Here is a 24,136-nt window from a genome sequence, read left to right as displayed (position 1 = left end):
TCCCTGAAATATCTCTTCCGGAAAAATTTCCTCTTCCGGAACGATCTCTTAAAGGAGGGTAGAGGAACTGATGGAAACCCCTTCTTAGGGTCCCCCGCTTTCTCCAATAAGTCGTCCATGGTCTGACCAAAGAGGTATTCCCCTTCACACGGGATTGTACACAGTCTGGACTTAGTCTGTAAATCCCCTGGCCAGCTTTTAATCCACAAGGCTCGCCTAGCCGCATTTGACAGTGCTGCTGACTTTGCTGCCAACCTCACCGAGTCCACAGATGCATCAGCAAGAAAAGCTGCCGCCCCCTGAACCAGTGGAAGGGAAGAAATAATGTCTTTCCTAGAAGTCCCATCCTTCAACTGACTGTCTAGCTGTTCAAGCCACACCATCAGGGCTCTGGACGTACAGGTAGCTGCTACTGTTGGTCTCAGTGCTCCCGCAGCTGTCTCCCATGCCCCTTTCAGGAAAGTATCAGCCCGTCTGTCTAGGGGGTCTCTCAATGCACCCATATCATCGAACGGGAGGGAAGTTCTTTTCGCTGCTTTAGTAACAGCAACATCCAGCTTGGGTGCTTTTAACCAGGAGGAACGCATAGCATCCTCAAACGGATATTTCCTTTTAAAGGATGGAGGAACACTACCCTTCTTGTCAGGCTTTCTCCACTCCTTATCAATGAGGTCTTTCACCCTTGAATTTACTGGAAAGACCCTTCTCTTCTTTAGCCCCAGACCACCAAACATAACATCCTCAGCTGACTTCTCTACCCTCGAGTCCACTATCCCCATTGTAGATCGGACGGCTTTTACTAGGGCATCGACCTCCTTCAGGGGGAAGCACTGTCTGTCTGGCTCACTATCAGCGGAAGAGAAGGCGGAGGAGGAAGCGACCGATAGCTCAGAGTCTGAACCCGGCTGGGTTTCTTGAGGAATATGCCCAGACTCTGAACCTTGCAATGCTTTGCCTATTTCTTCCCTTATTAAAGTTCTTAGGCCTAGGGAAAAATCTGGGGTCTCCTCCGATATCATTTTGCTGATACAAAGCTGACACAACCTTTTGCTATAAGAATCAGGGAGTGGACAGCTGCATAAGGCACACTCTCTGTGCTTGGACTTCGAGGAACATTTCTTGCTCTAAAAGAAAGTCATAGATAGAAAGAAGGAGGAAACATTAGTAGAACTTTCACGAAGATTCCACTCACCCCACAGAACCTTCGGTACCGTAGAAGCAGAAGAATCCAGCATGCATGGCGAGGAATCACGCCGCACCGGACCGTCCTTCCTGCTCTTAGTGGTAGCTCTTCTAGTTGCATGACCAGACCCTAGCTGGGAATGACTCTGCGCCACTAGTTGTGAGGGCTGCTCCTGCAGCAGATGTTGTTGCCTAGGTGACAGCTCCTGTGAATCTTCCATAGCTTACAATGTAAGAATGGGCTGGGAAGCACCTCTGTATGTTACCAGACCCTTTATATACTGGCCATACCGGTACCATGTGTGGGTGTGTGGTTCCTTTTTTTTTTTTTACCCAGGAGGGCGTTACCTGCTCCTTGGTCTTCCTCCCCAGGTCCAGGTGGGATCCAGGTGGGCTACTCGCCGCCAGGTCCGGCGTTCAGCTGCTCGCGCCAAAAAATTCAAACGAGCCCCGCCCCTTCCGGTGACGTCACAGGGCTTCCTGCCCGGCGCACCGGAAGTCGCGTCAGAAGGTCGCGCCCGTCACGTGCGCCGCCGGCGCGACCTGGATCTCCTGCAAGCGGTAGCGAGGGGGGGGGAGGAAGCCCGCTAGCGGCCCCACACCTGGCGGACATCTACCTCCCATGAGGCGATGTCGCACCTGCCGCAACGCTCACGGAGGCGCCCCCATGAGCCCTGCCGTGGCGTCTCCAGAGGACCGGGACGGACCGGCTCCAACCACCTGCTGTGGCCCTCTCTGGGACAGGAGTCCATCTTCTGCAGGTAAGCCTGCAAGGTCCCCCATCATGGACAGGAAACCTAAACTGAGGCGGAAAGAGAGGGCCGCCCTTTTTAACCTGTAGGTTTCCTGTCCTTGATGGGCGGATCCTCTCTCTCACGTGGTGCTGTCATGGACGACCGAATAAACAATGATTTAAAAAAAAAATTGATGAATCTCCCAAAGTTTCACGGTGAAATTGAAAAAATCTTTATTCCTTCGTCCACTTACAAAAAACAAGTTGCATTTTGATCCTCATCTAAGGTCGATCCTTGTATTATCGAAACGTCTTTTTGGTACGTGGATGGAGGAATGACCTTATTTATTTATTTTCAATTTTTGCATCAAATCTCACCTTTATTATCCATAACTCTTCCTGGTTTAGTAATTTTATTTAAGTGCTTGAAGGCAGGAGAACTTATTTGTGAGAAGGTATGATTGAGTATATTTGTCTTACTAATACCCTCTAAATGTAGAAATATTAAAGTCCTTGTTCCACCTGGACAACACCTTTATAATATAAAACCATGCTGATCATTGCAGATTGTCGTAGGTTCAGCTTTTCCAAACTTCATATTTGCATATTTTGGTGGAGGGTTTCCCCTTTAGAACATTAGTCGAACGTGGAGTAAAAGTTCTGTATGTGGATAGTAGTAAGAACAAGCAGGCCAGCTTGATGATGGGTGGTCACCACTCAATCACTAGGAATTATTGAGACTATTGAGTAAGCCATGGTCAGATTTGATGAGGAGTGGCTTCTCCCATCCTTTAGCGGCAGCAGTTTGGCCTCCTCAATCTAACATTTAGCACCTATTTTGTAGATGGATGAGAAACACGTTGAATTGGTCAAGATGTAAAGATGCTGAGAGAAACTTGACCTGCTCATTCTTACCTTTGTTGTGGGTCTTGGCTGCCACGTCACCCATTTTTGCAGGAAAAATGTTCAGTCAGTTTGACTTTTTTAGGTTCAACATTCTGTTTAACACATTTTCTAGCAGTCGGAGATTTTCTTATACAGGGGGAATAGGAGCTTAGAATCAGAGAAGAAATTAATCTAAAGATCTATTAAGTGAATCTACAGGTTTGAACCTAATTAGATAAATCTACAATGGTCCATGTTTATTCTAAGGCAGGTTTAGACACCAATAGCTTAATTCCTTAGTGAAGTCATTCTACACCCTCCAGCTACATTCTTGTTACTTCGCCCCTACCCTCACAAAGGCTGCATCCATGGAAGGATACCAAATATACTCATCTGCAAGAATAACTTGTTTTCTGACACCATTTCCTGCTGTGATTGTGAAGGCGATCATGTATCTGTGCAGTGCAGAGTAGACAAAAAGTATCTATCATGCAATGCAAGACAAAAATGCACCTAAAGGAAAGTATATTTAATATTATGTAATCATTCTAAGAAAAAAAAAAGTGAAAATCTGTGTCATTGTGTTACAGACATAAAAAGTTGGGTTAGGGTATGTGCACACGATGCAGAAATGCTCAGGATTTTTTCCTGAGCGTTTCTGCATCTCTCTGGCAGGAAAAAACGCATGCGGATTGTACATGCGGTTTCCTGCCAGGGACATGCGGAAATGAAGCGGTCTTCACTTTCATTTCCGCATGCGGGTTGACAAGCGCTTCCCAAGCGATTTTAGCATCACTTGGAAAGTGCTTGTCAACTTTACACTATATAAATCCATGCAACCGGCATGGATTTATATAGTGTGTGATGTCAAAAAATAAATCTATACGTTACCATCTGATGGCCCCCGGTGTCCTGCTTCATCGGTCCCGGCTGCCGGCAGTGAAGACTGTAGGACCTTCCAACGTCAGCGTCACGTGACCCGTCACATGACTCTGACGTCAGCCAAGGTCCTTCATTCAACCGCGAAGTGCGCGGGAAGCCGGCAGGACGCAGCGCGGGCCGTCAGAAGGTGAGAATATATATATTTTTTATTTTATTCTTTTTTTTTTAATGGTACCTGGGTCTGGATGAGAGTCCTCTCCTCCACACCCGGGTACCATCCGCACATTAGACCGCATGAAAAGCGCATCAACATATACAGTGATGCGGATTCCATGCGGTCTAATGCAAGTCAATGGCGGCAAAAGAGCAGCGTTTCCGCAAAATTAATTGACATGCTGCGGATTTTTGACCGCAGCGTTTACGCTGCGGAAAAATCCGCATCATGGGCACAGCACATGCGGATTTCCATTGGGGAATATTGCTGCCCTTCTACCATGCGTTTTTCATGCGTTTCCGCGGCGTTTACGCAACTGCAAAAACGCCGCGGAAACGCATGAAAAACGCATCGTGTGAACTCAGCCTTAAGCAAATCATGATTCCGTCAATTTTCAATAGAAAACACATGTTTATTGGATGGAAAGAAATTCCTGTGAACATGAAGTGTATAAAATAGTTTTAAACTTGATCTGCACGATTCCTTGCACGTCATTTTGTCATGCCTCAGAATACCTTGAGTATCTATTTACCCTGTAGCTGTCATGGATACCCCCTGCCTTGCCTTTGAAGATAACTTCATTTATTACAATAAAAGGTGCTGCAACCTGAAGCATCTTCTGTAACGTAAATCAGACTTGAAGTCTGTGACTTGTAGTGAAGCTGAAAATCACTGATAAAATCCTGATGGTAAAAATAAAAAACTGGCACAGTGACCAAACTCTGATGAAAATCTGATCCAAAACACTGATGAAATTTGTACCTTTTTTGCAAACAAAAAAATAAATCACTGACTTCTGAATAAAGCCTAGGAATGCTGAATCCTCTGGAAATACTTCAGATCAGGTTTTCTGCACATTGCAATTAAAGTCGAGTCTCCTAGAAAAAGGCTCTTAAAATATTAGAATTTAAAGGGAAGGTGCCGCATTTTTACATTATGTAAAATAAATTAAAATGTTAAATTCCTTAATGTTATAACATATTTTCAAGTGCCCAGTATTTATAGTTTATTTTTTATTAATTTGTTTTGCAGCTACTGGGGGCTGCCATCTTGCTTTTCAGGAGTGTAAGAGTTACTACACTACACTCACACTCCTTCAAATATGGCAGCCCTGGACATAGGGTTGGCATCCACAGCTGAAGCCTATCTGTAACATTGTAGCCACATTAGCTGTGAACTGGGCACGCCTCTGTGGGCTGCTCAATTCACAGCTGTAGGTGTGTCTAGGTGCCATTTCATTGTGGCCCAGAGCTTCCACACTGAGGACATGTAATTGGAAGCTTTTTACACACACACAAGCTCCCCCAGCTCTGCTCTCATATTCTCCCATCCTCCACTGCCTGTGCAGTATAGCTATGGACCCTCACTGCTGCACTGTTTAGTCTCCTCGGTCCTGGCCTCGCAGCTGCTCTCTTCTCCACTGCGTGCAGCTCTGCTCCTCAGGTCCACGTTGCTCCACAGTCCTTTGTCTTCCTTCTGCTTGCTCTTCTGTAAATATACTGAGATCCACTTCCTGTTTAGCAGCTGGTTGAGATTAGATCACAGAGTGCAGTCACCAAGAAAATGGCGGTGCATTGTCTCTAGTCTTTATTCTGCCTCCCCCACTTTTTGGTGTAGTATAACACCTAAAAGGGAGGGAAACATTGATGTCACAAGGACACTGCCCCAATTTTGCAGCTAACGTAATGCAAGTAAGCATTACTGTAGCTGCTTGAGGTCTATACAGGAAGATGCTCCCCCTAGCTGCAAGTATAGGTAAATCTTTTTTTTTTTTTTTTTTTTTTATAGATATTTTGCATGTTGCAGTGTTTGCAATCTATGCAAACACTGCATTACAAAGCTTACATTAATATTTGTTATTTTCACAAAAAGGAAAAAAAAAATTGATGGCACCTTCCCTTTAAGAGTCCTCAGAGTGGTTGATGCCTTTTAATGGCTAACTGAAAAGATGGTAACAAATTACAAGCTTTCCAGACTACTCATGTCTCCATCAGGCATAGAATATCACAAATTCTGAAGTCACATATTTATACACAATAGGACACAGAAATAATGCAATAGATAAGATGGGTGACTCTTCAGATTTTGTGTTATTCTATGCCTAATTAAGAGACCTGAGTAGTCTCGAAAGCTTGCAGTTTAACTTTTAATGGCTAACTGAAAAGATGGTATTAACCACTGAGGACTCTCAAATCTAAATATTTTTCGATCTACTTGCTAACACGGTACAAAAAATGTTTTTCCTGCTTAAAATATTACAACTTATTTTTTAAGGTAATAGTGAATCCTGCTGGAAAGCTGGGTATTCTCCCTGAAGTGGGCAGCTCAACAATGCTGGTCCTGTTATCCCTATACATTTCAAAAGACTTTCATTCATAAAACAATTTGGAAATTGTCAACAGGTTTGTGCTTTGTAATCTGAGAGCAGCATGGTGTAGGGACTGAGAGCCTGATTTCAGTGATGTCTAGTGATGAGCGAGCATGCTCGTAACTCGACATTTACGAGCATGCTCAGGTGTTTTCCAAGCATCTTCGGCGTGCTCAAATGTTATGTTTAAGTCACTCCGTGTGCATGATTTGCCACTGTTTGACAGCTTTAATACATGTGAGGAATGCCTGTTTGTTAGGCATTCCTCACATGTATTAAAGCTGTCAAGCAGTCGCAAATCATGCACACGGAGTGACTTAAACATAACATTCGAGCACACTGAAAATACTTGGCGAGCACCCGAGCATGCTCACTGAAAGGGTTAACAGAACATGCTCGCTCATCACTAGCGATGTCAGCTACTGGGATGTGTGAGGGTTAACAGAACATGCTCGCTCATCACAAGTGATGTCAGCTACTGGGCTAGTGTTTTATCAGAAGGAGATTATCACTAGAGGACTACCGTACTTATCTTGTGCCATATATTCCTTCTACGGGGTTATCCAGGGCTCAGCATTCAAAGCACTGCTTGATCAGCAGAGAAAACAGGGATTTTATCAAAATTACAGCAAGCAGCCTAGTAAGTGGCATATCACTGGAACCAGGCTCTGTCTGTAAATCATCCTGCTCTTGGATTATATTGCAAAACCTGGGGACAGCTTCCCTTTCAACAAAATGCACCACTGTATGACCAGTAAATATGCAACATTTATAGTCCTCTCAGTTTAACTGTTGATATTTTGTACATGAAATTCATTGATCTCTATGCCATTCACATGCAAAGTCTGTCGTCATGTAGGCCAGGGATGGGTAATTAATTTTCCAGAGGGGCCACATGAGAGACTGTGACTGTTGTGGTGGGCTGAACCAATAGGTTGAAATTAACTCTGCTCGATATTAATATTAACATATTAATTATAATTACTTTATATTAATTGTATCACTTAAAATTGAGCAGTATGAACTATGCTGACATCCCCCTATACACCGTTTTGAGCACACACACAGCCCCGTATATATCAGAAGAGCCTCCAAACAGCCTCCCAATTCCAGCAGGAGACACCCCCCCCCCCCCCCATAGCCTCCCCGTATCCAGCAGGAGGCCCCCATAGCCTCCCCTTGTCCAGCAGGAGACCCCCATAGCCATGAAAAAAAAAGCACACCCACCTTGTTCCCGTTGCCATTGCCCCGGCGCTGTGCCTCTGCTCCTGTTTCCTGTGCACAGCTTAGCTGACGCGATGACATGACGTCATCGTGTCAGCGGTCTCTCTCACTGATTGGTGGAAGAAGGGGCCGGCGGCGCCAACTTCCACCAATGCAATCACCGCTGTCTGCATCCTGAGGATGCAGATAGCGGTGACGGTGGGTGGCAGCTGCGACGGACGGGCTGGGGAGGGTGCGGTGTGGCCAGTGGGCTACTGTTTTCAGCCCACGTCTGTCTTGGTCCGCGGGCCGGACGGGGACTGCCTCTGGGCCGGATGTGGCCCGAGTGTCGAACTTTGCCCAGGCCTGATTTAGGCCATTGCTAAGTGGTTGCTTGAATAATTTAAGTGATGGGCACTGAATCGTCTGTCAATCTGAGTTTATCTATATAGGCTGTTTTTTGTATAAATTGTAACTTTTTTTGTATTGCACAGATCCTTAGAGATGTATAAGAAAACTTAGATAAACCTACAAGGGTGAGATTGGCTACATTGGGCGCAAGTCACACAGTACTGTATTCCTGTACAATAAGTGCCATTATAACCTCTTCGATTTAGTTCTGGGGTACTGGATAGTTGGATGTGAAAGATCTTGACTGGTCTAAACAGAGCCCTGACATCAACTCCATCCAACAGCTTTGTGATTGTGAACCAGGCCCTTTCCTCCAACACCAGTCTGACCTCACAAATGCTCTTGTGGGTGAATGGGCAACACCTCTCACAGACACACCGAAATCTTGTAGAAAACCTTCCCAGAAAAGTTGAAGCTGTTACAGCTGTAAAGGGAGAACCAGCTCCATATTAATGCCATTGGATTTAGAATGGGGTGTGATAAAAGCTCCTGTACAAATAATGTGTAGGTGTCCCAATACTTCTGTCCATATAATATGGATACATGGGTAGATGGATGGTTGGTAGGTAGATGTTGACATACACTATTGCATTATATTTTATGCACTTTTGGTGAATTTCAGTGAAACGGTTTTCTCTTTAAGGGATGTGATTTCTATACTCATACACCCCCTGCTTATCTTTTCCTTGCAGATTTGAAGCAGTTTCAGATCTGTCAATTATTTTACCATTTTCATTGATGCTAATGAATGGGAAAATGTATAAAAACGCATAATAAGCGTGCCTTTGTTGTGCAGTTTTTCCTGCCTAGAGAGGCGTTTTTGGTGTGGAAATGTCTGCAGTTGATACTTGATGTGTGCACATATTCTGACATTAGGAAGGTATTTTCTCTGGTTAGATGATTAGGGTCTTTAGTTTTGAGCATTCATCTGTTGGCTTGTAGGTTTTCTGACCATTGTACGGCTATAGTTTACCATACTCGGCTGTATTAAGCAGTATATGTCACGTATAATTGTGTTTAAGAGGGAATGCTGCGCTTTCTATCCCGTTACGATTTGTTCTATATAGAATGAGAAAAGCTGGTGTTATTGCCAGGGCTGTGGCGTCGGGAGTCGGAGCCCATTTTGGTGGAGTCTGTATAAAATGGACCAACTCCAACTCCTAAAATATATAATAAATTGGGTGCAGTAGTACAATGCAGTTTGTGGGGAATATTTTATTCATAAGAATTTGGGAAAGTTATGAAATGTCCTATAAATGTCTGTCCTATTCCTTAGCTGAGATGAATCTGTGTTACAGTAAATTTATCACTTAAACATGAGCCGTGTATGAGGGAGTCAGTCGTCATGGAAATTGAGGAGTTGGAGTCGGAGGTTTGGCTTACCGACTCCACAGCCCTGGTTATTGCTTATGACAGCTTGCGATACACAGTAATCTGAGGCTGAACACTACTGAAGGGCCCAGGGGTCTGCACATACTTCACACTTAGGGGGGGCATCAGTCGGTCCCATATCGGTGTGAACCCTGGCTGGCACATGTAGTCACTTTTGCTCTCTGTACACATGCCCCCAGGCTCCGTTATTGTGTTTGTGTTTCAGGAATGTTTTCATAATGACTTCATCCTATCTGATCCCCCTCCTCTTCCCCCAAGGAGGTGCAGATCATGCATGTGCTATGTGTTCCTCTGTCTGTAGCCATTCTTAACTCTTTCATTACGTTACATTACAGTAGGACATAAACTTCTTGATACTGAAGCCATGAGTAGGTTGTCCAAGAAGGTATCTGTTGTATCCTATGTGTGATGTGTCGGTCTATTACTACTGTTCCTAGGCATTATATGGCTCATCCAAGTGCAAACATAGCGCAGGCATACAATATAGTCAGATCAGCCAGTTATACATTAACCCAATGGTTACAAAATGTGATCATCTTTGGGAATGAATTAAATAATGATTAACTACCTATAACTTGGTGAAGCAACCAATGACCATCACGGATCTGTTACAGTAAATGTGTTTGTCTTTTTTTTGCTTTCTAATGGCCATATGCTGAATCTTATGAAGATACTGACCACCTTCCAGGTGACAGTTTTTGTGAATTGTATGTTTGCTAATCTATAGGACACTATGGATACGTCCATATATTGATCTGAAGCAAATGTATTGTTGAGCAGTAGTCACTGAGGGCTATGGGTAGCATGGTGGCTCAGTGGTTAGCACTGCAGCCTTGCAGCGCTGGGGTCCTGGGTTTGAATCCTGCCACGGAGAACATCTGCAAGGAGTTTGTATGTTCTTCCCTTGTTTGCGTAGGTTTCCTCTGTGTTCTCCAGTTTCCTCTCACACTCCAAAGACATACTGATAGGTCTCACAATCTACATTCCCTATTGGGTACAGGGATGCTGATGTCTGTAAAGCGCTGTGGAAGTAATAGTGCTATATAAATGAACACATTGGCGCAAAACTTTTGCCAATGTTGCAACATTTTTAGTTTTACAGCAGCTCCGCCAACTTTTTGTAAAATTGGCAGAGATTAGCGGGAAGGGCAATAACGAACACAGCCCGACACGTACTTTAATTATGTCTAAATACTCTAATTATGTGTAAATTAATGTAGAAATATATTTCCCCATCCCTGACTAGAGAGTACATTTCTGACCATGTCGCACACACATTGAAAGTTGAGCCAAATTCTTTGAGATGCGTGCCCCTTAAATGGGTTGTCCACTACTATAGATAATTCCCCAATGTATTTAAATGGTGGAAATAATTTTTTTTATAAGTACCTTGTGCTGTGCTTCTTGTTTGTGAGCGGTGCTATTGCTGACCACTCATAGGCATCATGTGAAAACCTCCACTGTCAGGCAGGGAACATTTTGTAGCCTTTATTACAGGGCCTGATTAGCTTGGAAAGGGATGCATAGACTTATCTATATACTAGATGGTGGCCCGATTCTAACGCATCGGGTATTCTAGAATATGCATGCGGCCGACCGGGCGCGACTAATCAGCGAAGCAGTGTTTAAATGGGTTGTGCACTACTTTAAATTAACCCCCTAATGTATCCCCCCGGGGCCCCTAATGAATTTTGGAGGACCGGGGAGCGAGGCCGCCGGTTGGTGAACTTCTGCTGTGAGCAGCCGGGATATGACCGGATAGCACAGGGTGAGCGTGTGAGGGTGAGCCGCTAACGGCCGCCATCTTTTTCTGAAATCCCGCGTCGCTGATTGGTCAGGCCGCGGCCAATCAGCGACGTGGGATTTCCTGGACAGACAGACAGACAGAGACAATTATATATATTAGATATTTTATGTGTTTTTTTGCACTATATCACTTTTTCTACACTTAATCACTTTGTCCTGAGGACACCCAATGTCTATTATTGCCAGTAGTGGGATTGTTATCTGTATTAATTGGACATAGCATTTGATCCATGAGTTCTGATCTCACTATATAAGCATGCATAAGAATTGAGTGTCTTGATATGGTTTTTTGTGTCCTCTAGGTTGGATATTTGTCTGTCAGTCCGTATTTTAAAATTATCTAATAAAGTATAGATTTTTATTATTTTTAAGGGGACATGTTAACCTTATTCTATTCCTCAAGACTAGTTATAGAAATTGTTCATTCACAAGCATAGTTTGGTGGCATTCGATGTGATAAAGGCAATCTGTCAGCAGGTTTTTGCTATCCAATCTGAGAGCAGCATAAGCTAGGAGCTGAGACACAGACTTCAGGGATGTGTGACTTATTAGGCTGTGCTGTTGTTGCCATACAATGAAGGTTTTATCACCAGGAGATAATCACTGCCTGGACTAATGCTTGAGTGAGCGCTCGGCCGACCACACCCCCTCCTCTGATAAGCAGCTCAGTGTCACTATACAATGTAGAAAAAGTTGTGATGTGGGCGGGATTAGCTTTCTTGAGCTCTGCTACATCTAAAAATACTGAGTCACAACTGTTGAACTCAGTGATACATTGCTGGAATGAGGGTCTCTCTTCCTACATTATGCTTCTTCCAGATGAGGTAGCAAAAACCTGGTGGCAGGCTCCCTTTAAGAGATTACATGGTATAAGTCCTCTCCTATGTGTCACTGGTCACCATTGATTCAAGGTTACTGCTCTCTAAAGTGCTACATACCTGAAGGGCGCAGGATTTATGTGCTAAATAGTAGGATTGACATGGTAATTCTTTGTATTGTTTACTATGGGTCAGCTGTGTAATGAAGTGGTGGTGTCCATGTGCCTCCAACAGATAACGCCTCATTCTGTGTAAGGGTATGTGCCCACGATGCCGAAAATTTCCGCTTCATTTCTGCCTGTCCTTGCCCGGAAAAACGCATGCGGAATTTGGCATGCGTATTTCGCGCGTTTTGCACATGCGGAATTGCCTTGCGTTTTCTACTGCATTGTAGATGGCAATTCCGCATGCGTAAACGCACAAATAATGGACATGCTGCGGAATTTTCTGCACATCAAAAACGCTGCGGAAAATTCCGCAGCATGGGCATTGCAATTGCGGAATTACATAGGGGACCATGGGAGAAGGCTTAACATGCGTTTACGCTGCGCAAAATTCCGCAGCAAAAACGCTTGAAATACTTATCGTGGGCACATACCCTAACTCTATTATACATTAGAATGACAAGAAAGCTTGTGTGCCTGAGGTTTAGAGTGGAGCATGGCCTCAGATTCTCTTTCTATGCTGTAGCCAGAGCTTTCACACAGGGCAAAGGTTCAGCTTTCCTTGGCTGCTGCAGAGGGCAGTAAAGGGGCACCGCCCTGGCACTCAGCATTACACGTACAGCCCATAGACTATGGTGCACCACACTTGAGACATCACAGCAGGGGACTTCATCTGTAACTATTTGGGGTCTCCTACAGATCACAGCTGATCATTGGCATCCTAGCAATCTCTGACAATTGGGGGAGCCCTATAACAAAAAGGCAGTGTCCAAAGTTAAGAACCCATTTAACAAATGTGTTTTTATTTATTTTTTGTCAGATGTAATGTGATTGTATCCTATTTTAAGGAGGGATTGATTTGCTTGTTCTAATCTAAAATGACAAAAATCGAAAGTTTTTGCAGACTTGAGCCCTGTCAGCACTGGCTAAATCCAAACACATGAAGAGCAGGTGGATGCAGGCGGCATTGTTATCAACGCCTCATCAAACCCCATCATAATCCCCTCCATGTAATCAGAGATTTGGGAGCACTCGGTGTCAGAAATTCCGCCGTTATGAATCCTAATCTGCAGCTTGGGTCAGAAGTGAACTGATGTCACTGAGCTTTACATGAGCAATGTGGCACAGGATAAAACAATCTACACCAGCACCTTGGCGCTTGTTCACCCGGTCTTCTCCTAATGAGGGGCCGCATTTCAAAGCGACCGTTATGTTTATTCAGTTTCCAGAGAAAAAGATAAATGCTGAGATCTCATTAACTAAGTTAAGAAGTCTGGTGGACTAAATTGCCGTCCCTAATCTGATATAAAGAGGATAGCTGAAATATTGGTTTGATGTAATTAATAGCGGTTAAAAGGAAGAGCTGTAAACCTGTCACCTCCTACACTACTCATAATAGAAGGTTTATAGGAACCTTCTAATGAACTAATAATTATATTTAATGTAGAACCAAGACAAGGAGCAACTGAACATGGGGCAATCGTTCATAAGGGGTATGGGTTGGTTGAAGGTGTGTTCACACTTAGTGGTTAAAATTAAATGTAAAAAAACACATGCTGTTTCTCCGCTGTTGGCTTCAGTTTTGGGATGTGGTAATTTTTCATCTGCTCCATGGTGTTTCAAGCTGAAAAAACGTTTATATGCTAAATATCGGTAAAAAGTGCACAGCCAATTACCACATTGCAGCTAACACTGGTAAAACCTTGTGTCGGTTTTTTTTTTTTTTCTTTTTTTGTGGCGTGCACCTTAACCACTTCATGTGAGCCCACTAAACATGAGCAAATCAGGATTTGGCAGTTGTCTTGAATTTGGCCATAAAATTGGCCTCTTGCCGGTCTCCGGTTGGGGCTATGCTGAGCAGTTTCCAGCATCTCCCGATATCTGCCAACTTTGGTGGGTCGTGTGCTGACTAGGGCGGGACGCAGGTATCTAGTCAGCACAGGAGATGCTGAAGATGACCCAGCGATATTCGTCTTATCCTGTCTGTCTGTCCAGAAAATCCCGCGTCGCTCATTGGTCCAGCAGCGGCCAATCAGCGCCGGGGGATTTCTAAAAAAAGATGGCGGCCGTTAGCGGCTCACCTGCGGGACGGAGCGGAGTGGCGATGCAGCCGGGAGATGAGCGCCGCGAGGCGCTCATCTCCCGGCCAGCAACAGCAGAAGGAACCCGACCGCCGGACCCATCTGCGGGACGGAGATGCGAGGCGCTCATGTCCCGGCCGATAGCAGCGGAAGGACCGCCGGCGTCGCTGACATCCATGCGGAAGGGAGGACCGGGGAGCGGCGCTGCGGGTCGGGATACTTCTGCTGCGATCGCCCGCTCATGTCCCGGGTTCTCGCAGTGGAAGTAGCCGCACAGGCAGCGCAGCTCCCCGGTCCTCACCAACACGATTCGATGATTGGTCGCGGTCTTCGGACCCGACCAATCACTGATCTTAGCGCAAAACTTAAACACCGCTGTGCTGATTGGTCGCCGACGCTGCCCACGACCAATCACCGATTTGGGCGCCAAATTTAAATATCGGCCGCGACCAATCACCACAGCGGTGTTTAAATGTGGAGCCAAGATCGGTGATTGGTCGCGGCCGATATTTAAATTTGGCGCCCAAATCGGTGATTGGTCACGGCCGATATTTAAATTTGGCGCCAAAATCGATGATTGGTCGCGGTCAGCGTCGGCGACCAATCAGCACAGCGGTGTTTAACTTTGGCGCCAAGATCAGTCATTGGTCGTGGGCCAAGAAAGCGACCAATCACCGATTTGTGTGGCACCTTTAAATAGCGTCCGCGACCAATTGGATGTCAGCGCCGCTGCCTGTGCGGATACTTCCGCTGCAAAAACCAGGGACATGAGCGGGCGCTCGCAGCAGAAGTATCCCGACCCGCAGCGCCGCTCCCCGGTCCTCCCTTCACACCCTAGCCGCTGATGTCCCCACTGTATCCGCATGGTGTTACAAAGGTCCGGAAATTTGTGTTAAAAATCGCTGATTGGTCGCTGGCGCTGCCCGCGACCAATCACCTATTTGGGCGCCAAATTTAAATATCGTCCGCGACCAATCAGCACAGCGGTGTTGAAATGTGGAGCCAAGATCGGTGATTGGTCGCGGCTGATATTTAAATTTGGCGCCCAAATCGGTGATTGGTCGCAGGCAGCGCCAGCGACCAATCAGCGATTTTTAACACAAATGTCTGGACCTTTGTAACACCATGCGGATACTGTGGGGACATCAGCGGCTAGGGTGTGAAGGGAGGACCGGGGAGCGGCGCTGCGGATCCGGATACTTCTGCTCCGAGCGCCCGCTCATGTCCCGGGTTCTCGCAGCGGAAGTATCCGCACAGGCAGCGCCGCTGACATCCATGCGGCTAGGTGTGAAGGGAGGATCGGGGAGCGGCGCTGACATCCAATTGGTCGCGGCCGCTATTTACATCTGCCGCACAAATCGGTGATTGGTCGCGGTCTTGGCCCACGACCAATCACGGATCTTGCCGCAAAAGTTAAACACTACGGTGCTGATTGGTCGCGGATGCTGCCCGCGACCAATCACCGATTTAGGCGCCACATTCAAATATCGGCCGCGACCAATCACCGATCTTGGCTCCACATTTAAACACCGCTGTGCGGATTGGTCGCGGGCGCTATTTAAATGTGGCGCCAAAATCGGTGATTGGTCGCGCCCAGCGTCGGCGACCAATCAGCACAGCGGTGTTTAAATGTGGAGCCAAGATCGGTGATTGGTCGCTGCCGATATTTGAATGTGGCGCCTAAATCGGTGATTTTTAACACACATGTCCGTACCTTTTGTAACACCATGCAGATACTGTGGGGACATCAGCGGCTAGGGTGTGAAGGGAGGACCGGGGAGCGGCGCTGCGGGTCGGGATACTTCTGCTCCGAGCGCCCGCTCATGTCCCGGGTTCTCGCAGCGGAAGTATCCGCACAGGCAGCGGCGCTCCCCGGTCCTCACTAATACGATTCCGCTCCCCGCTCCTCACCAATACGATTCGCTGATTGGTCGCGTGCGGAGAGCGCGGCCAATCAGTGATCTTGGCGCTAAAGTTAAACACCGCTCTGCTGATTGGTCGCGGCCGCTGCCCGCGACCAATCACCGATCTTGCCGCCACATTTAAACACTGCTATGCTAATTGGTTGCGGACGCCAGCCGCAACCAATCAGTGAGCTTGGCGCCAAATTTAAACAACGCTCTACTGATTGGTCGCGGATGCCGGACGCGTCCAATCAGCGAGATTGGAGCCAAATTTAAGCAACGCTCTGCTGATTGAATGCTGTCGCTGGCCGAGATCAATCAGCAGTATTGGCGCAAAATTTAAACACCGCTCTGCTGATTGGTCGCAACCACCGGCCGCGACCAATGTTCGTTTTTTGTGCCAAATGTAAACAATGCTCTGCTGATTGGTCACGGCCGGCGGCCGTGACCAATCAGCGATTTTGGTGCCAAATTGAAACAACGCTCTGCTGATTGGTCGCGACTAATCAGCGATTTTGGTGCCAAATTTAAACACGCTCTTCAGTTCTCACTAACACGGTTCGCTGATTGGTTGCCAAACGTGACCAATCAGCGATTTTGGCGCCCAATTTAAACACCGCTCTGCTAATTGCGCCCGGTCGGCCGCATACATATTCTAGAATACCCGATGCGTTAGAATCGGGCCACCATCTAGTGTATGTATGTATATGTATATGTGTATGTATGTATGTATGTATGTATGTATGTATGTATATATATATATATATATATATATATATATATATATATATATATATATATATATATATATATATATATATATATATATATATATATATATATATATATATATATATATATATATATATATATATATATATATATATATATATACACCTACCTACTTTTTACTGTCTAGCAAAATGGTGACAGGCTGCCATTTTGCTGGTTTAACTCGGTCACTGAAAATTTGAGGCAAATTAGATTTTCACATCTTTATAATACGCCCCAAGATCATTTGACACATTGGTGCATTGAGTATATTACTTATTTTTTAAACCCCATTAATTCTGTGGTTCTGCACATGTGAGGGGTTTCATACATATCACATACATAAAATAAAGTAAACTTTCAGATTGCTGCAGAGGGGGAGAGGACCCTGCCCTCTCGGTCTTACAATCTACTGGGTAATGGGGTTTGATAGTCGTATTTAAACACTTTTGAACACCTGTACCTGCTATGGTTCAAGCTGCAAGTACAGATGCAGAACCGTGCATTTACTGCAGCTCAGTCATGTGTGTATCAGCACCAATAGTGGTTTTAGGTTTAATGACTTTGAAGGAACTTTGCAGTGTACGTAGAAATGTGATTCCCGAGCCAAGACCTTAATCGCTGTTATAAGCAGCTTGGCTTTTCCTGCATGTTTTTTCATTGTGACTTGTATTGGTGAGCCTATGTATGTATTTTAATTTTTTTATTAATTACATTACACCAAGTACTGAAGTGATATGTATTGCTTATAAGGCAGGTCCCCTTTAATAAGGAGCAGCCATATACCTTTTTAAAAGTCTGGTTGACTTTAGTGTAGGCTAGGATGGGATGATGTTACTGGTGTTTAACCTGCTGTTCCCATACATCACTGCTCGAGTTAATGATTGCCTTTTATTTTCTCAGAAAAATGGCTCATTGTGACAGACTCATTGAAGTAGACGACATGCTGATGATGGGCAGGAAGCCGGACCCGATGTGTGTGTTCACCTATGTGCAGTCTCTCTACAACCACCTACGACGTTTTGAGTGATTCTCCATCCAGAGCGGATTGTCCTGGCCATGGTTTCCATTCAGTAAACTGTGACTGCTTAGTGTTTCCTCCATTGAGCCTCACCTTATCACTGCAGCCACTTGACAGCATGTCTTTCCATGGTTCCTGTGGTTGACACCATGGCCTGCTTTCTGAGAGACAGATGACACAGGAATGTCCACAAGGTGCTCAGGACACTCTAATTTTACAAAACCATTCACAGTTCATTTTTGACAAAAACCTGAGGTGGGTGTTGGTTTTGTCACCTCTGGATGTGCTGTGATTAGATCTGCAGCCTTTCTGTATGACACCCGGGTGGCTCATTGTCTAGCCATCCGAAACCAACCCAGCCTGTGCTGCAAGGCGCCAACAAGGAAATGAAAAGTCTAGAGAGACTCCGATTCACGGAAGTGAGCCAACGCTGTGATGAGCAGTCTGGTGCTAATGGACTGGGACACACTTCATTCTTCTGAAAGTGATCGCACTGCAGCTTTGTTCTTTTTCATTTTTAGTTTTTTTTCTTTAATAAGAGGTCTTAGGTCTGTTTTTATTTTACACCCACCACAAGGAGCATAAACTATAGGAGTGTCTTCCAAGCCGGATGACGATTATCTAATGTTTCTATAACATATCCCAATGTCCTCATCAGTCCAATAGGAGATGGACTACAAGTGATCTCAAGCACAAGCCAAATAATAGAATGGACATTCTCTATTTGCCAATATGTTCTCTGATTTATTGGATGTCCTTATTGGAGGCCAGACTTGCAGGACTCCATGTGCCCTCACTTCTGCCTATCGTAATCACATGAAAAGACCTCTGATGGAAGGGCTGTGTATACTGTTAATGCAAAATCGAGGTTTTACACCCATGATATTAGGTAGCTAATTAAGAATGCAGCAAATTTTATGCCACTTGACTTCATTTAGTTAAAGCTTCTTTATGTCAAGTTTTTATTCTGTCATCACAAACATAAATATATTATTGTATGAAAGTGATATAGCTGACATGTGTTATGGTCAATTACCATGAGTAATTGCATTTAATTTTTACATTTTTATTTTAAAACTAGACATATCCGTTTTTTTTACACCTATTTTATTATTCTAAAATAACAATTCTGGAGCATCTTTTCATACATCTCGGTATTATAGTTCTCAGTTTCTTCTTCCGGAGAAGACATTCCCCTTGTCAATAAAATGTGTCTTTACACAATCTAACATTGTCGCTCGCCAATGATTGGCGTGTGGATTGACACAGGTATTGTCTTTTGGAATGTATAAATAAATTTCCAGGAGGAACAAGAGAGGGATGTCGCAACAAAGAGGTCTTAATAAAAAAAAAAAAAAAAAAAATGTCCCTGCAGACAAATACTACTTAACACAATGTCAGGAGATGTGACTGTTTCCCTTGGAGTGCTGAGTATTGCTGTTTTTACTGTGGTTGAGTTAATCGATTGCACCCTTATGGTAGATGTGACAATCTGATAAGATCTTTTTTTTCTATTTATACATAGATACATGTAAATTGATGAAAAATGGTCACAGTCACTTCACCATTTTTTAAGCATTTCTTCTACACTTCCTATTAGTAGTGTTCTTGTGTATGCACTGACTCTTAATGTAATGTAGATTTTATTTTGTTGGTAAATGTGTGCATTAGGCATCATGTTGTAAAAGTTTCTATGTCAGGATTGGAGCTAAGGAGACTGGAGACTGCTTATTGGCTGATATTAAACTACACTGATTTCTTTCTTCTTTGTTAGACTTGTTAATTTCTCCCATCCACTTGTTCTAATCATTTTTAGCTTTGGATACTGTATTTAATTTACTGTGTAATGTCTGTGTCTCACCATACAAGAACATGGTCTGCTCATACCACATCTCCTGGGCAGGGGAGGAAGCAAAAGAGTATACAGACAGGACAGTATGGGACCACAGCTGCTGCTTTCTGTGAGGTAATACATTGTTTTTAAACAGGCAGGAAAATGTTTTACCTCACAAAGAATCAGCTGTGATCCCATGCTGTCCTGTCTGTATACTCTTTTGCTTCCTCCCCTGCCCAGGAGATGTGGTATGATCAGACCATGTTCCTGTACAGTCAGAGACCGCCATTACACAGTACACAGCAGGGGCACATTTATAAGATTATCTCAGCACAGGAACATTTTTTAACACATCCAATTGTGGAACTTATTTTTATTGCAAGATCTGCTGATTAAATTGTACTTTGTTTGTGGGACAACCCCCTTTAAGATTATCTGCTGCCAAGAATGATTATTTTGAACCAAGCTTAAAACTGCTTTCACCCATTTTCCTAATTTGTCAGGTGATTGGCATCCTGTTTTTATTGGTTGTTTTTTTTTTTTTTTAGGAGACAAATGCTCTCTTATTTTCCATTAATTCATAGGATAGAATTACAGACAAAATTTGCTGGCTTGTACATCAGTACTTCATTTATAGCTTGCATGTAACGTCACATCTTTAAAACTTTTAGTAATTTGTTGTACAACGCTAAAATATTCCTATCAAGGGCAACGGTCTTGTGACAACTATTTTCTAACATGCTTCAAAAAGTCTGCATGTGGTCCCAGCCTTCAGAAAGCAAACCCATAGAGCGACCATTTTGGTTCTGCAACAGTGGTAAGGCATGATAGCCAGCTCACCCCTGTGAAGGCTATTGTAAAATTTTCAGCACAGAGAATGTCACTCCATTCCTGCCCAGTGTGGCTCAGTGAAGATTCAAGGATGAGGAAACTCCAGCCATTTTCCAACTAAAATACTAAACCTTATTCCAACAGCTTTAAAATTGTGAGATTCTCCAGTATGCCCAAATAAACTGCATTCTTTTTCCTGTGCGTTTCAGTTCTGGGTCCTTATTCATGGAAGGATCTAGTTATGGTCTGAAACGCGTAGGACAAAGAGTGCAATTCGTTTGGAGATATTGGAGAATGTTGCAATTTTAAAGATCTTGGAATAAGGTTTATTTTTTTATTTGGGAAAACTGTTGGAGTTTCTTTATCCAAATTTAAGCTTGTGCAGATCCAAGGAAATAAGTCAGCAGGATTTCAGCCTCACACTCCAGCTCTTTTCCCCGCCCCGGGGCCACCTCCTCCTGTTTCACTGGCTGCTCCTTTTGCCTGAAGTCTCACAGCATAGAGACTGTCAGGAGGAGGTGGCACTAGCGAGGAATAGAGCTGGAGTGACAGAGGCTTCAGATCTACCATAGTCCTCATTTGCATATCAATTTACAAGCTGATTTCTCAGTAGCAGAGGAATGGACTGCCCATGTAAAGGTATTGCTAGATTTGTCTTTGAAAGAGGTAAATGGACATAGAAATAGTTTGGGGAGTGAAAACCTGCTGGCAGATTCCCTTTAAAGTTGTTTTGTCATTAGGTTTCACAATACAAATTGCTAACATTAAATTGATCACTTAGATATGACTGCTGTACTTTCCTTTGAAATATCCACGTCAGAATGGCTGTATAATCCTGATTGAGTCCAGCTAAAAAGTGGAGTCCATTTGTATTTAGCCAGCGACCAACCAGCTGTACTGATAGGTGCAGCTTGTACTGCACAGTGTAAGATTTCAACAGTAGCAGGGAGGATGGACACTGAAAATCTACATTAGAATGGCTGTATAAAACTTTTATTTTTAATTTTACACTGAATCTACTCCTATTTAGCCTCTAAAAGCTCCTCAGTGTCCATCCTCCCTGCTACTGAACTCTCACCTCACACTGCTTAGTATAAGCTGTCAGGCTGCGTGGGCACAAAATACACTTAAACTCTCTCACTTTTTACCTGGACTTCTAAAAGACTCTTATTAATATCCAGATTATTCAGCCATTTTAACGTGGATTATAAAAGTACAGCGGTCTCATCAGGTCTAATAGACCCATCTAAGCAAGCTTTTACTGGATAAATCTGATCTGCCACCAGATTCCATGATACAAATTGCAAAGCGCTTCATACCTGATGGAAGCTATCTGCACAATATTGACACTCGTGTAAGCCTTTGGCTTAGATGATTTCTCTACCCAGTTCCTATGTGATTGTAAATGTGTCTTATTTTTAACCCTCCGTCACATACAATAGGCCTGACAGGCACATCTCTTTTATTTGGCGGGAGTTTTGAAATGTTTGTATTTCAGAGTTATTAGTTTTATGTTAAGTAAATGGGTTTTTTTTGCACCTGATTATGTGTAGTCTCTTTTATTACATCCCTATGAAGGTCACTGATCACTTTTAGAACACTGAAATTGCAAACATTAGATATTATAGGTATTTTTCTAGCCTGCGCCTGACAGTCACATTGTATGTGAACTCGTTAGAACCAATATTGTATGTGACGGAGGGTTAATGTTGATTCGTTATCATCTCTACTTGGAATCAACAGGGATAGTCTTAAGATTTTTTTTTTTCATTTCCTCTGGATCAAAATGGGGAAACTGCTTTTTTTAAAGGGAACCTGTCACCAGAAATAACGTTAACCTGCAGATATTCGGTTAATCTGCAGGTTAACAGCGTCATTATACTGCCCGGCGCCTGCACGCAGCCGAATGCAGCAAGGATAAAATTAACTTTATTCTCCCCACCAACATTCGGTTTGAATCACGGGGGCCCTGATTGACACTCCCTCTGAATTGGGGCTCAGCTGTCAGTCAGGGCCGGAGGCCCTTTAAGGTCCCCTTTAAGTTTACTGATACCCCTTCCTTTTATCTGCATCCTCTTCCATTTCATGATAGAACATTCTAGATCCACTAACTATGTAACTGTAGATCTTGCATATGTTGTTTTTTTGTTTTAAGGAAGGATTTGGTAACAAATTATCTCTCTAAAGAGAACCTATTTCTGTCCAGGAAGGTTTGTCTGTTCGCTGACAGTTCTGTCACCTCTGCTATGTAATTAACATGGCAAGAAGGTCACTTTCTGAGGACTTGTGCTGCCTCTAATAAATTGAGACATCCTGGCTGTGTGTGGAACTTAGTTTGCTTTATAGCTTTTACCTCCAATAGTTCTGGCAGCAAGCATAGTACTTTGACAACTGGACACCAGGAGGCTGTGATATTTTTAGTGACTTAGATATGCATCTGTCAGCAGCTGTGATTGCAGAGAGTCAAGTGACTGGATGCAGTCTCCCTGTTTGTGTCTTACAAGTCCGGTTGCTCTGCTCAGATTTCTTGTCATTTCAAGTGGAAGGAACTGTTTATGCCGGACGCTCTTCCATGAGCGCTTACATATGCACAAGGAAAAAAATAGCAAATCAGATTATGTAAAATTATCTACAAAGAAGTAAATCATGAATGTAAAGTTGGGTCAATAACAATCTTTCTTGGATGTTCTGTTTGGGTAGAATATCCACAAGTTTCCATCTGCCACAGACGAACGAGGATAAACTTGACCTTTTATCTCCTTGTCCAAACAACAAGTGGGATTATATTCTGGACACAAAACATATCTTGATCACACGGAATATCTACATTACACAAAAATTCTTTGTTGTGCCTGTAGATGTTATAAAAATCTCATATCAAGAAAAATAAAAATACAACACTGGAAACTTATTAAAAGTATGAAATAATCTATAAACTTCATTCTGCCTTTATATAGTCCTCTTTATGCTGCGAGGCTTCCCTAGGATGTCCTGGGAAATCAAATGTAAAACTGGTTATATATGAAAGTTTTAAAATAGTGAAAAGGCTCATTTGTAACCAATCTTCGATTCATTCTGCTTATCTTAATGTTTTTTTTCTGCTTTTGTAACTGAATGTGAGCTTGTCACATGAAAACGGTTTAAGGCTGTGTGCCCATTATGCATTTTTTAAGCGTTTCCGCAGCGGCAATTCCGCTGCAGAAACGCTTAAAAAAAACCGCTTGGTAGAAGTTCTGCAATGTTCCCCAATGATAATCCGCATGTGCTGTGCACATGCTGCAGAAATTTCCGCTGCAGATTATCATTGCAGAAAAATCCGCAGCACTACCAATTATTTTGCTTTAACGCGGCGTTTTTGCCGCCATTGACTTGCATTGAATCGCATAATATCCGCATGACTACATGTGCACATGCGGATATTAAGCGATTCAATGTGCTCCAGACGCGGGTACCATGGTACCTGTAAAAAAAAATAATTAAAATAAAAAAATACATTATACTCACCTTTGATGGCCCCCGGTCTTTTCTCCGCTGCATCCAGTCTCTTCTACGGCTCGCGATGGTTTAAAAAGACCTGCCATGATATCATTTAGTCATGTGACAGGTCACGCGACCGCTGACGTCGGCGGTCACGTG

At 43.8% G+C, this 24,136-nt stretch overlaps 1 protein-coding gene across 3 annotated transcripts in view; it reads left to right on the top strand.

Annotated features, from left to right (window-relative positions):
- SMTNL2 (smoothelin like 2) overlaps positions 1 to 19,607 on the top strand; it is a 125,622-nt gene extending 106,015 nt beyond the window's left edge. For 2 of the 3 annotated variants that reach the window (XM_073667640.1, XM_073667637.1), the window contains one exon: positions 17,718 to 19,603. In XM_073667640.1, coding sequence (XP_073523741.1) covers positions 17,718 to 17,844 — 127 coding nt within the window. In that variant the 3' untranslated portion in view covers positions 17,845 to 19,603. Of the gene's footprint in view, positions 1 to 17,717 lie in introns of all 3 variants that reach the window. The other variant, XM_073667649.1, reaches the window with a different exon arrangement.
- The last annotated feature ends 4,529 nt before the right edge of the window (positions 19,608 to 24,136 follow it).

This window comes from Phyllobates terribilis, unplaced genomic scaffold (assembly GCF_046119375.1).
Source record: "Phyllobates terribilis strain yellow unplaced genomic scaffold, ASM4611937v1 Scaffold_2__4_contigs__length_985480577, whole genome shotgun sequence".
Classification (NCBI taxonomy): domain Eukaryota; kingdom Metazoa; phylum Chordata; class Amphibia; order Anura; family Dendrobatidae; genus Phyllobates; species Phyllobates terribilis.
This window is presented reverse-complemented; position numbering and strand designations above follow the sequence as displayed.